General features: G+C 40.2%; 1 protein-coding gene across 4 annotated transcripts in view; it reads left to right on the plus strand.

The window, feature by feature from the left end:
- The window catches only part of LOC117304676 (GREB1-like protein), a 36977-nt gene that overhangs the window by 18620 nt on the left and 4349 nt on the right, over window positions 1-14008 (plus strand). For 3 of the 4 annotated variants that reach the window (XM_033789248.1, XM_033789247.1, XM_033789250.1), the window contains 19 exons: window positions 285-475; window positions 886-1021; window positions 1280-1408; window positions 1816-1953; window positions 2553-2750; window positions 2939-3122; window positions 4374-4554; window positions 5131-5270; window positions 5522-5654; window positions 6530-6736; window positions 6960-7072; window positions 7208-7464; window positions 8118-8545; window positions 9610-9819; window positions 10458-10710; window positions 11583-11725; window positions 12381-12554; window positions 12914-13118; window positions 13763-13931. In XM_033789248.1, the coding sequence (XP_033645139.1) occupies window positions 285-475; window positions 886-1021; window positions 1280-1408; window positions 1816-1953; window positions 2553-2750; window positions 2939-3122; window positions 4374-4554; window positions 5131-5270; window positions 5522-5654; window positions 6530-6736; window positions 6960-7072; window positions 7208-7464; window positions 8118-8545; window positions 9610-9819; window positions 10458-10710; window positions 11583-11725; window positions 12381-12554; window positions 12914-13118; window positions 13763-13931 (3589 nt within the window). The remainder of the gene's footprint in view (window positions 1-284; window positions 476-885; window positions 1022-1279; window positions 1409-1815; window positions 1954-2552; window positions 2751-2938; window positions 3123-4373; window positions 4555-5130; window positions 5271-5521; window positions 5655-6529; window positions 6737-6959; window positions 7073-7207; window positions 7465-8117; window positions 8546-9609; window positions 9820-10457; window positions 10711-11582; window positions 11726-12380; window positions 12555-12913; window positions 13119-13762; window positions 13932-14008) is intronic. The other variant, XM_033789249.1, reaches the window with a different exon arrangement.

Here is a 14008-nt window from a genome sequence, read left to right on the forward strand (position 1 = left end):
TGCTTGTGATCATTACTACTTGTTGCATATGTACTACAGACCTGGAATTTTATCTTTGTGAGGGCAAGGCCATTTTCAGTGGCCTGGATTTACACGAAAGACAAGAAGGATATGCCTCTGTTGCCCTGGTTTTTGCCTTCGTGCCCTTTAAAACAATTCTGATAGATGATTTTCCATTGGAAGTACCCTTTGCGAAATGAAAATGGCCTTGCCCTTTTAAAAACGTAATACTAATCCTGCAATATTCATCCTCTCTTAACGTACCCATTTATTTCCTTTCCCAGGGGATAGATTACCCAATAAGGAGGAGCTAGACTCCGCCCTTCTCAAAGCCCGGCAAGACACCATTATCAAGGATCAAGGGGGTCAACACAACATACCACAATTCACCACGGTGGCTCCTGCTCAACTCCCAATGCTCGCTAAACTAGCTGTAGCAACTTCAGAAGGAAGAGTTAAAATCATCATAGCACAGGTCAGTGTTTACTTTTCAATACGATTAACCCTTCTACTGTTTGACCATTCAATATCATCCATGTAATTCCAGCCTGCAATAGTGTTTTATGTAGTGAATGCATCTATAACATGTACACAGTCCACAGTCAACCCTCCTACTGTTTTACCATCCAATATCATACACATAATTTGGATTGATGGGTGTACTATGCCAGCCTGCAATAGTGTGTTATGTAGTGAATGCATCTCTAACATGTACACAGTCCACAGTCAACCCTCCTACTGTTTTACCATCCAATATCATACACATAGTTTGGATTGATGGTCAACTATGTCAGCCTGCAATGTATATATAATGGATAAGGTGGCAAGTTCAGATCTCTGGTTGAACTTTGCTTCTTTAATCTTTTTGAATCTTCTTGTATTCAGGGCTCCATTGCTGAAGGCGTTTCAGAGACTCTGAAGTTGCTTGTGACGATGGGACCGAACGAACAGCGTCCTCTATACTATGTTATCGTTCATGTGTCGAGGCAGAGGGGCACAGAATTCTGTATTGTCGTCAGTGGTAAGTGGTTGTGTGAGATTCTCTTTGTTTGAGGAGTTCAAATGAATAATGGGGGTGGGGTGGGGGAGGGGGGTTGGGGGTCGGAGGAGATTCCCTCGAAGAATGAATGCTGAAGACTGTTCTAGGTGAGACTGTTGACATGAAATGATTTGTGGTATTTATAAAGTCACTCTATTGTGTCAAGGTTTAACCGAACCTTAAAGGCGTTTTAAAAAGTACTTGTGGTAAACTGTTGAAAAACTTTGTTGGGATTTGCAGGGTGTCGTCAGGCAAGGGCGCTATTAGAAGCTAGGTTATCCGTCCCCGAGACCTTCAAGGAGATCAGCTATGAGATCATTACGGGAAAGATACAGCTGTTGACCAATCACTTTAGTAAGAATAGCCCTGGTGAGTATTGCAAATTTGTTTGCATCAGACGACAGCGTCTGGGCCCAATTTCATAGAGCTGCTTTAAAGCACAAAAAGTAGCTAAGCACACCAAAATAATGCTTAGCAGAACAAGGTTACCAGCTAAGATACCACTTTAAGTGTGCAAAATGTAACTGGTGTGCTGCTTAGTTGTGCTTAGCAGAAAACTGTTTAGTAATATTCTCTGCGATAGCAGCTCTATGAAATTGGGCCCTGGGCAATTGCCTTCATTGAAATGCTAGTAGGCAGCAAAATAAAGTGTTTATAGTAAGGACAAGGATCATTCTATTATCAGGTTGGATTTGTCATGAAAAATTTCAAAATACATCACATAAACTATAAACCAATAATTAACTTCTTCTTCTTGTTTCTTCCCGTTGTTACAGCTGGCCATGACATTGATGCTTTGCTAGAGTCTTTCTCAGGGAGTCTTGAAGGAGAAGTCTTTGTTCCATTCAACGGGGAGCTCCTTCAGAGGACGGAGGAAACAGTAGCAGCTGAGATGGAGATGAGCACAACGAAAGGTCAGACAAATCTTTCCTGTTTAAAGGGTTTTGATACCTGTAGAAGATCAAGTTTTTGGCCACGACATGAATCCCTACTCCCAGGGAATGAAGATGTATGTACTATAACTTACATGTACCTGTAGAAGTTTCAGCCTCATTAGTCGTCACAGTTCTTTGAGAAAAAAAGGTGAAAATCACAGAGCAATGTCTTCTGGAGAGTCGCGTTAATCCGTTACAAGCTAAAATAATTTTCAGCCCACTGAGATGAACAAATTTTTGTGTGTGAAATTGTTTTATAGATTTCTTAAAAACTAAAAACCTAAATAAAAAATACCACATTTGATATATCCTATTCTTGTCGCCATCTACTTTCAGTTCAAATATTCTCTCTAATAATTTCACTGAGTCGCCACTCATTGTTCACATTCATAAGTGCCCTATAAACCTGCTAACAGACTAACTATACATTGATTCACCACACGTATGTTTAAGTACTCACCATGTTTTTATTGCAGGCTTAAACATGGCCACATGATCTCCTCATGACCAATCAGATAGACTGTCGTGGGTATTTATGAATTTCAAATAAATCTTTTGTATTTTGTATTTTTATTTAGAGTATACTCCGGAGCCATTCAAACTGCACCCTCTGCAAATCTCTACAGCAATGAAGATTCTTTCCCAGGTGTGTGCTATAGCGGACTCGGACCAGATGGCTCTAGACCTCGGCCGCTTCATCAAAGTAGATTTACTGTTCATCGTTCCACCGTCCAGCATGTTGTTTCAACAGACGGTCACAAGACTTATAGAATCTAGTGAGTACACACATAATGTCAACTATCTTTGAAATTTATATTTTGTGTGTACATAACTTGTAATTAAACATTTTCTGCTTAGCAAATATAAGCTGGATACCAGTCACAGATTGTACATGTGACATGGTATTTTGGCTGGTAACCTTCTGCTGCTAAGCATAATTTTCATTGTTCTACCCTTGTTCCAGACCTCCTTGTTGATCTCGGTCTGACGACCACCAACACCCAGAAGACAGCTGAGCAATACATCATGCAGTGCAGTACCTCCAGTGAAAACCAAGCCAAATTTGATAATTTCGTCAGTAAAGTCAAGATTATGCCACATACGCTGTTTGTGCTGGTGCAGGACCAAGCTCATTTGGACATCTATAGGTATGATCCGAATTCCTTGACTTTAGTAGCCAATTCTTGGATTCAAGAAATCAGAATATTATAATGGCAAAAAATCACATCAAAAATGTCATTCATTGTTTGAAATTTATTGAGAATTTACATCTGACATCTATAGGTATGATTTGAATTCCTTGACTTTAGTAGCCAATACTTGGATTCAGGAAATCATAATATTATAATTAGGGCCACTGATTTTCCGTTTCAGAAAAGTGCAAATTCCGTTTGGCAAAAACATGAATTCCGTTTCAGGCACAAAAAATTCCGTTTCATGTTTTTTTAATTAGATAAAAGGTTGTTTAATACCCAGGGACACACTTATAAAAATCAATTTGAGATAAGTTGCACTGTTGACTTCGTAAAATGTTCATTTGAACTGACAAATTTCAAAAAAATACTTTTTTTTTTAATTGTGGATTATTTTGTATACTGCTGTTCTAAAAAGGTTGCACTGTGACTGCAGTATCAATGCACATGATGTGATAGACTTGATTCCAAGTCTAAAACTGCAGTTGATTCTCTGCATCAGCCACATTGTAGGCTAATGACAGGAGTGTATCCACAAGAGGGTGCTGTTTCAGCATGATCAGAGGCTTGGGAACAAGTCTATGGACGTGACCATTCTCCATCCACAAACAAAATGTCAGCCATTTTGTTTTCGCTTTGGCGACAGAATGTTGACAGTTTACGGTTTTATTTTAAACCTTTCCGAGATGAAAAAACATTGTATGTGTTCTTATAGATCATAGGTAAGCTAGTTTGTGTATTATTGTTGGTAAAAGAAAGGGAGAAAATGCAATTTGGGTGAACAAAAAATGTTTAAAACATGCCGCGAATAATGCCCTTCGCTTAACCATGTTAACAACGTGTGTACATCATGTGTGTAAACATTGAGGATGGTGTGAAGTAGAACAGAATGATCCACGGTTACGATCTCGTACTTTTTAATGGTCTGATTTCTGATGCCTTTTTAGTTTAACAAAAAGAATCTTAATAAAAAAAGCAAATTTCAATAGTTTTGGCGTCAAGAAAAAAAAAAAAATAAATAAATAATCAAATTTTCTGAAATCCCGTTTTCCGTTTCGAAGGGCGGATTCCGCGAATTCCGTCCGTTTTCCGCGATCGCGGAAAATCAGTGGCCCTATATAATGGCAAATAATCACATCAAAAATGTAACATACAATGTCTTGCTGCTCAAAGGCTAGTTTTATTATGAGTTGATTTTCTTGACAGGTATTCTGTGAGCCAACAGCAGCATGGTGGTATTGTCCACCGCTATACCAACTGCCTGGATATTCTAGATGCACCCAATGTATTAACGCTACAAGTATCTGGGCTTCCTTATAATCTTCAGACTAAGAAGTCACGTATTCCTCCTCAGAATGAGATCTACATGCCAACAATGATGAAACAGGTATGATATAATTCCCGCGTCTCAGAGCACTTCCAACATTGGGTGCGTTCGATTAGCTTCCCTATGTCGAACCCGCAGTGCTCACTCGGGTGAGCCCCTGACAAGAGCTAATCGACTGATCACTCACCCTCTCATGGTGATGTCCCAAAGTGACCCATTTCACAAGCAGGGCACTTAGGGCTGACCGGGATGAGCCCCTGGAATGATGTCAAAGCTATTGGAACGTACATGGGGCAGACTGGGGTCGACCCAGGGAAGCTAATCGAACGCACCCAATATTAGCCCTGGTCACTGGGCCATTTAATTCATTCCCTAAACCATCTCAGCTCCCGTTGGAGCATACAGCCTGTGCAACGAATATGTGCTTCTTAAATCAATCACAAGAACCATCTCTCTGCCCTCACAGAAACCCATTTACCTCCTGGTTTGAGAGAAGCAATTACAGTTAAAGTATCTTGCTCCGGGACTCGAACTCCCAATGTGCTAAACAGAAACACCAGAGCTTGAGTTTGGTGCTCTTATCCTCTCTGCCTTTCTCCCCTAACGTCCATGTTGTTTTACCGTCTCCCCACCCAGTCCCCCAGCAGCCAATCTGATGTAGACACCTGTTACTTTGGCATTGAGGAATATTGCAGCACACTCAAATGGAGCAATGAAGCCCCACTCTTACAGTTTGACAATGTCTACGAAACAATCGTCGAATCGTTGCTAAAAAGGTAGGAATTTCATTATATCTCTCTCAAAGTGTCTCAATTGACTGTAGATCTATGCCTCTTTTATTTTCTGTTTGTTCTCGCCAGGCATGATTTTTCATTTTATTTTTTTAAAGTTAGAACAAAGAAAAATTGGCTAGACTAGATTTGAGCTTGCAACCTAGTTTAAGGGAGATAAGACGCAATTTCTGAGGTAGACATTATGTGGAGAAGTTGTTTTCTAGAAATTCAAACTTTGGTTTTCTTTTTAACAGGTATCCCAAGCTACACAGTATGGTGGTATGTACGTACCTCCTGATTCGTCAATACTCAGCCGCTCTGATGGCTCTAGCTGGCATCCCAGAAATACGAGAAGACACAACCAGCTCAACGTTTAAAATCATACAGGTGCGTACTGAAGAATTATAATCCCCCTAGTTTAGTCTGATTTCCGATTCTGTTGTCTTTGGAAAATTATAGTTGTTATACAGGCATGCTATTCTCCCTCATTTAGTCTTATTTCTGATTATGTTGGCTTTGGAAAAATGTAATTATTGTAGTTCAAGACAGTGGACACTATTGGTAATTACTCAAAATAATTGTCGTCATAACACCTTTCTTTATTACGAGTAATGGGGAGAGGTTGATTGTATAAAACATTGTGAGAAACAGCTCCCTCCGAAGTGACGTAGTTTTCGAGAAAGAAGTAATTTTCCATGAGTTTGATTTCGAGACCTCAAGTTCGAAATCAAGCATCAGAAGGCACACAACTTCGTGTGACAAGGGTGATTTTTTCTTTCATTATTATCTCGCAACTGCTTCGACCAATTGAGCTCAAATTTTCACAGGTTTGTTACTTTATGCATATGTTGAGATACACCAAGTGAGAAGACTGGTCTTTGACAATTACCAATAGTGTCCACTGTCTTAAAAGCTTTCATGTGCATATAGAGAGGACAGCTCCTGACTTGATGAATTGTTCCTACTTTTTCCCAAATATAATGTTGGTACTTATATGATCTTGACTATATTTTGCCACTGCACCCTACCTGGGTTTTCTGCCGACATCTAAGCGAACATTTCTTCATCATCTTTCTCTACATGGGTACTAGGGACTTTTCGTTTTCAACGACGGATGGTTCTGCGACGGTAAAGATGACATTTGGCGAAAGACTCTGCAGGGGTCAAAACTTCAGGCCACTGCACATAATAAACTTGTTTTGTCAACTCACTTAGAAATGCTTCATGAGTGTTTCAAGCATTCCTATATTTTTGTTTATCAGGATCTGGTCACAGCTCCCCTGGAGAGTGACAGCGGACAGGGTCAAATGAATCTACTACGTATCCCATGCCCACAGCTAGCTATTCTAGCCCACGATAAGCTACGTACTGTGCGTGATAAGATAGGGTTCCAGTACAGGCTGGATATCTTATTGTGCAGTAGCGAACAGGAGATCACCGTAGATGAGTACTTCTTGAAGAGATTGCAGGTAGGTTGAGAAAGAGAGAGAGAGAGAGTTGGAAATAAAAAAAATCTACGAAACTGAAATGTCTTGATTGCAAAAAACGAAAGCCCCCCACCCAAAAAAAAAAATAAAAATAAATGAAACAAAAATTCCCACTACAATTTTTTTTTTTATTAACACAGAAAAAATCAATAGCACATTGTTTCTGAATACTTGTGAAAATGAATTTATTGTATTTTTTTTCAAGACCTGGCGAGGCAAAGACAAGTCGTGGAAACCTGAGACGTATGAGGATCTTGATGGCTTACCTTGTATCCTTATCTTAACCAATAAGACTGTGACAGGAGAGACCTTGCCCAGGTAAGTAGCTTGAATCTGTTTTTCTATTAGACAAAGAAAGCAATTTTGAGCTATTCCTCGTTCTGGGACTTTGCGTAAGATTCTGATTGCATTAATTGAGTATGATCAATCAAGTTTACTTTGACCTATCCAAAGGTCGCTGAGGGCTGTTGACCTCCGCCTTGTCAACCACAACGTCTTCGACCTATCCAGTCTGGAGCAGGAACTTGGTCTCGCCTGTCGTTACATTGCCTCCGATGCCATCGATCCTGTCGTCACGGTAACGGAGGACAGTGACAATGAGGATGAGGAGGATGGTGAGAGTGAGAGCGGGATGGAGTACGAGCTGAGTGGTACGCCTGGGCTTCATATTGATCTCAACTCACAGGCTGATAATATGTCAACTAAATCAGGTTGGTGTGTTCTGTATTCTTTATCCTTCTCGTTGACTTTGCTCTTCTGTATTTACGCTCCATGTTCCTCGAACTCGACTGGTCAGTTATGGGGACAGGGCTTACTCCAACATAGCACCAAGACTCTGGAACTCACTTCCGGATTACCTCAGACAAATACACAACATCACTCTCTTCCAGCAGAAACTCAAAACACACTTATTCTTGCTTGCTTTCCAACATCTTGACAAAACTTGACCGACGCCTTTGAATGATTCTCCTTTTCAGTAAAGTGCGCCTTATAAATGCTGTAGTTTATTTTATTAGTTTATTATTTGTACTGCAGGTATATCTCCCTTTTTTCAGATCAAGTTCCTAAAAACATAAAAATAAAAATGCCCATGGCCCAATTTCATAGAGTTGCTTAAAAACAAAAAGTAGCTAAGCACAAAAGAATTATGTTTAGCAGAATCACGTTACAGACCAAAATACCACCTCACATACTATCTGCGGCTGGTATCCTTCATAATTTGTTTTAGCAGAAATTGTTCAAGCAGTATTTTCTGCTTCAGCAGCTATGAAATTGGGCCCACGGCCATGTAGACCGTGGCTTACTCAGCCTCCATGAGTTTTTCTAGCCTGTGATTTTTCAACTATATTTGTTTGTATTGCAGATGCAGTCAGCAGTGCCCGCTCTACGCCCAAACTGAGTGTAGCAGCGGACACCACAGCACGTCTTTCTACCTCCTCCCATGGGAGTGATAAAGACCCATCCTCCCAGCCCACTCCACATTCCAGTAACGTCGGGTCCCCACCATCCATGAAACCCCAACTCCCCATCAAACAATCCCCTCGGTCCACCACACCCTCCCGGAGCTTAGAATCCATCGGCATGGTGACGAGCTCCGTACCCACGGTGACCTATCCACCAAGTCTCCAGCCGGAGTCGGACATTGAGGGCGGTAGTAGCGCGGTCAAAGAGGAGCGAGAAGTGGACGGGATTGCGCGGTGTGATAGGGTGGCTGAAGAGAGGGTCGAGAGGCCACCATTGGTCATTGTGTCCCGGTCAGTGTATGGGATCCTAGGTAACAAACACAGCAAGGTTGGTACACTTCTTAAACTTCACATTCCTAAATACCCTAGACAGTTTCACTATTCCTATTGGTGGAGAGCGCGTCTTGTGGGGGTGTTTAAACGGTTGGAGCTGTTTATAACCGGTTCTTTTCGGACACGTTTAGATGCATACTAAGCGCACGAATGCATATCCGAAAACTGTCTCAGTCATAAAAATGCAACACACAGACATCTGTTTACAATTTATTTCAAATGGTTGAATGCATACATAATATGTTCATTATTTGCTTTTACATTTATTGATGAGATTGTGTGACTTTCAATGACTATTTTTACTTGTTTTTATTGTGCACTTTGCTTTGTGGTACTGCTTTATTGATATGATGACATTTGTGTTTATGCATTCAATTGTCAATGTATTGTATTTTCTGATATTATTGCTCAAATTAATTTCCAGAGTTGTGTATATACTCTCATTTGTTATTATATAATTAAAACAATTCCCTAAATAGGGCTGTACTGTGTATTTTGTTGTGAACTGAGGAAATGACTGCATTATTGTTCAATGATGGTAACAGTAATATTAATAAACCATTTTTGTTACCTATCAAATATCTAAAATATTGCTCATGTTTTAACTAATCCAAGTCTGTTTTCAACATTGTCCCTTGAATTATACTTCAAGTGTTTTGTCTTGCATAATTATGTACGTTTTGTTATGAGCACTATTTATTATAATGTTTGCATTTTGTTTGATTTTTCTCGCGTTTAGGGTCACAGCTGGTCTGTTTGTACAATCTCTTTGCAGTTTTAAATTGTGCATATACTCCTATTGTATATTGTTAATTTCTTTAATTGCTTGTCATTGTTCGCTTGATTTTAAACTTATTTTTATATCTTGTTGTTTTTGCTGATTATCTATATTTTAAATGTTTCTCGGTACTAGCGCCATGGAGCATTGTTTTCGATGGATATGGCGCTGTATAAATTTTTACTATTATTATTATTATTCAATCATTTTATTGCATACATTTGCCAAAGTCCAATAAATGCATGTTTTTAATAATACAATAATTGCAATGCATTCCACAGAGCATTCTATCCACCTTGTCACTGCCACCCAGTGCAGACACCATGTGGGCGACTACATTGCGCCCAGTACCTAGTAAGGATCCTGAGGTATTGAGTGCCTACTATCGGCAATGGTCTGAGCCTAAAACCCATCACTACGATTATGAGAGGAAGGGGGAGGGTAACATCACGTACCACCCACGAAGGCTTCTGCTGTATGGACCACCTAAGGTAAATAAACACTTGTAGACCCCTTGCACTAATGAAACACTAGGCTTCAGGCCTGGGCCCAATTTCATAGAGCTGCTTAAGCAAAAAATTGTGCTTAAGCAAAACAATCCTTGCTTATTAAAATCAGATTACCGGACAAGACTCTACTCAATTATTATTCTAAGAAAACAACAGCTAAATACCAGTAACATGTGTAAAACAAGCGAGCTATTTTCATGCTTAAGCACATTATTTGCTTAAGCAGCTCTATGAAATTGGCCCCTGAAGTCTTATCATTTGAGTGAGAAATTACCTATTTCTCACAAACTGTTACTTCAGAGGAAGCTGTTTCTTATAATGTTGGATACTATCAACAGCTTTCCATTGCTCGTTACCATTAAGTAAGTTTTTATGCTAATAATTGTTTTGAGTAATTACCAATGGACCCTTGCCATGAAATATGCTAATTACATTCACGCATGCGTACAGACCCTGTTGGTTGGCAATCGCCGTAGAGATGTTCCCTCAATTTGCCAACCAAAACGTTAGTGCACACGCGCTATGTGCAATTTACATATTTCATGGAAAGGGTCTATTGTGTCCAGTGCCTTTAAGATGTTTATTTTTACTGTACTCATGAACAATTCTGAATTCTACAGGTCGGCAAGACGGGTACATTCATCCACTTCCTACGTGTCCTCTCCCGCATGCTGATCAGACTCCAAGAAGTGGAGGTGATCGACGAGGAAGACCTGGATGTTGAACCGCCCCCTAGTGACTGGAGTGTGCCAGACGTGACGGCGGTCAAGTGGCCGGATTACGAAGCCATGGTCAAGATGCCGTTTGATCACACCTTGAGGCATGGTAGATCCAAGAACCACAGTCCAGTATGGACACAGAAAGTTAAGCTGGGTAAGGACATTTACTTAACCCCCCTCCTACACTTTTCCAGTGATAACATTTTTTATTCTTGATAAAACATACTCCTGTTGATCTCTTCGATCTTCTATTACTTGCTTGTTTGATGTTACTAAGAGCCGAAAATCATGGGGTGATAGGTTATTCTGCATGCTGGACCCCTTTTCTGGAATGACTTACTAAGGGTGAAAAGAAATAAGAGTAATGCTCTTTAAAGGCAGTGGACAGTATTGGTAATTGTCCTTCACAGTTGTTGCATCTCATCATATGCATAAAATAACAAACCTGTAAGAATTTGAGCTCAATCGGTCGTCGAAGTTGCGAGATAATAATGAAAGAAAAAAACACCCTTGTCACACAGAGTTGTGTGCTTTCAGATGTTTGATTTCGAGACCTCAAATTCTAAATGTGAGGTCTCGAAATCTAATTCGTGGAAAATTACTTCTTTCTCGAAAAAAATACTCCACTTCAGAGGGAGCCGTTTCTCACAATGTTTTATACTACCAACCTCTCTTTATTACTCGATACCCAGTAAGGTTTTATGCTAGTAATTATTTTTAGTAATTACCAATAGTGTCCACTGCCTTTAACCGATAGATTTATAATATCCATTTATGATTTGATCAAATTGTCTGAGACTTTTCAAGGTATAAAACAATGTATGTTAGAAAGTGTCTAAATTGCTGGCTACAGCTACGGTTATGGCTGGTTTGCTGCGTCATCATACGTTAGAGAATAGCAACACCCTTAGCAAGAGTTGTATCCATAGCTGTACCAACCAATTAGGGTCTGGCCTTAGTCTTGTGTCAAGCTGTGCTCTCACAAATTACTTAACAACCTTTGTCTTGTACCTAACCTCATCATAGGTAAAGCCTGTACAAGTGCCAGCGAGTCTGATGTACAGCGGAAGCCCTCCACAGTGTCTGTCAGGCTGACCAAGTATAGCGCTCATAATGCATTCCATCACTGTGACCAGTGTCTTAATTATAAAGATATCTCAGCTGTAGAGGTAAGTCGATCCTTCATTCTTATTTAGAGGTGATAGTTAGGTCATATCAGTTGTCATCTATGAGAGACTTTTGGACGGTCCTGAGCACGTGCGCACTTGCTCAGAGCTGCAAAAAAAAGGATCATTATGTCTGCTGCCACCAGAGGAACTCTCCCGTTAAGTGTCGCACTAACCGTTACAAAACCAGCTCAATTCCATCCCTGGTTAATCTTATCAACAATCAATAGCTTGTATTTTTGCTGTCCTTGTTTTTATACTTTTATCGATGTGCAATGTTTTTACAGATGTGCAAACGTCCAATGTTCTGTCGTTGTGGAATGTTTTTGAATTGTTCTTGCTGTATTTTATTTGAATAAATTCAATCAATCAATCAATCAATCAATCAGTCAATTAATCAATCAATCAATCAATCAATCAATCAATCAACCAATCAATCAATCAATCAATCAATCAATCAACCAATCAATGTTTTCCTGATCTGTTTAGGGACAGTATTGGGATAAGTTTGTATGTTTGTGTTATTCTGGGTTGTTTGCTCCTTTTATCTTGGGGGCTTTGTACGTCATCATTCAGTATTGTTACTGCAAGTGTCTTGCTAAATCGGTATTGATGAAATAAATAAACCAGAATTGTTGTGATTTGTTCACATTTCCAGGCGAGGGAGACCAAAGCGTACAGTATCCGTCTCTCCTCCGCGCTATTCGGTAAAGATCTTGAGCTTCAATTCATCATACCCCCACAGCAGGAGAAACATTTTGTCTTCAACCAACGCACTGGCCAGATGATGAGTATGGTTCTGCCTACTATGGGAGAACAGGTGTGTGTATCGGTAAATCACCCCCATTGTCATCGTTGGTAGTAGATTAAAGATATACCTTTGGTTTTTAGGACTATTTGATTGTTTTAATCCAATATAAATCTAGATAGACACAACAAAACTAACATCTGAAACTTGCATAACCATATTACCTCGAAGTGAAATGTTTCTCAAAATGCTTTATACTATCAAACACTGCTGTAGACTTCTATCAGAATATTTTTATTGCCATTACTTTTAAGATTTCCAAACGTACTTTCCCTTTAACCCTTCTATGTCCCTTTCAGGGCAAAACAGCGAAATTTAACCGCAGGACATTCCTGGGGATTTCACAAGGACTCATCATGGATTCTTCATGTTCATTTTCACAGGGTCCTAATGCAGTCAAAACGCCCATCTTCATGTGGACGTTCGGTCGTCATGAACATGGTTTAATCAACCTATACCATTCCATGGAGGGCAGCAAACACGTCCACGTCTTGGTGTGTAAGCAGAAAGATGCACTGGCCTATGAGAAGCAATGGCCGAATCATATCATATTGGTCCTGCCTGATGTAGTCAACGAAGCTGGCCCTGGTAAGTACACAATACATGCCCAGGCCCTTTTCGAAACCAGGGCCAACTTTTATAGCGCTGCTTAACAGTAAGCAAATTTGCGTGCTTACTGTAGCAGAAAAATTTGCTTAAGCCTTAGCGTATTTCACAGGTTAGCAGAAGATTTGGGCGGCCATATTGCGTGTTTACCGTGGATTTGCATTGTGACGTCGTTTATTTTCGAGCGGTAAGCACCGGAAGGTTAGCATGCCTTTTCGTGTGCTTAGGGTTAGCAGCGCTATGAAATGGAAATTTCACAGTAAGCACAAAATCGGCCGCTAGGCAGCGCTATGAAATTTGGCCCAGGGCTTCGGCTCCATATTCAACTCGGGTTAGCTTGGCCCTGCAGATGTTTTGAAAATTGCGCGTGCTTTGCGTGCGCGCTCGTTCCTTGATTTTGTGTAGGTATACCAAGCATTAGTTGCATCGTTGATTGTACTTGGACTCATCAAGCCTCCAGAAACCGCCGGATCTTCCTAATTTCAATAATAATCAATTTAAAATGAGCTATCAGCCGATACATGATGTCATGTACAGCTTACCCTAGTGTCTAGATTGTCATCACAACTGCACGGAGTTAATTGTCTAATACAACATCTTCAAACTTCTCATTCAACATCTTACAGGTGCGGCCAAGTATTTCATCAAGGAGTTAGCCTACAATAATCTGCAGCTTGAGCGCAGCAGGCAGGAGGAGCTTGGTGTCGTACGGCATGATGTCTGGCCGTTTGTCATCATCATGGACGACTCCTGCTTTGCATGGCATGAGTGTGTGCAAGGAAAGAATGATGCAAGGTCAGAGGTCATTCTATTTCTGATAATAATAATATTAATAATAATACTAGGTTCTTATATATCGTTTTATCACACCC

Source organism: Asterias rubens, chromosome 21, assembly GCF_902459465.1.
Source record: "Asterias rubens chromosome 21, eAstRub1.3, whole genome shotgun sequence".
NCBI classification, from domain to species: Eukaryota; Metazoa; Echinodermata; class Asteroidea; order Forcipulatida; family Asteriidae; genus Asterias; species Asterias rubens.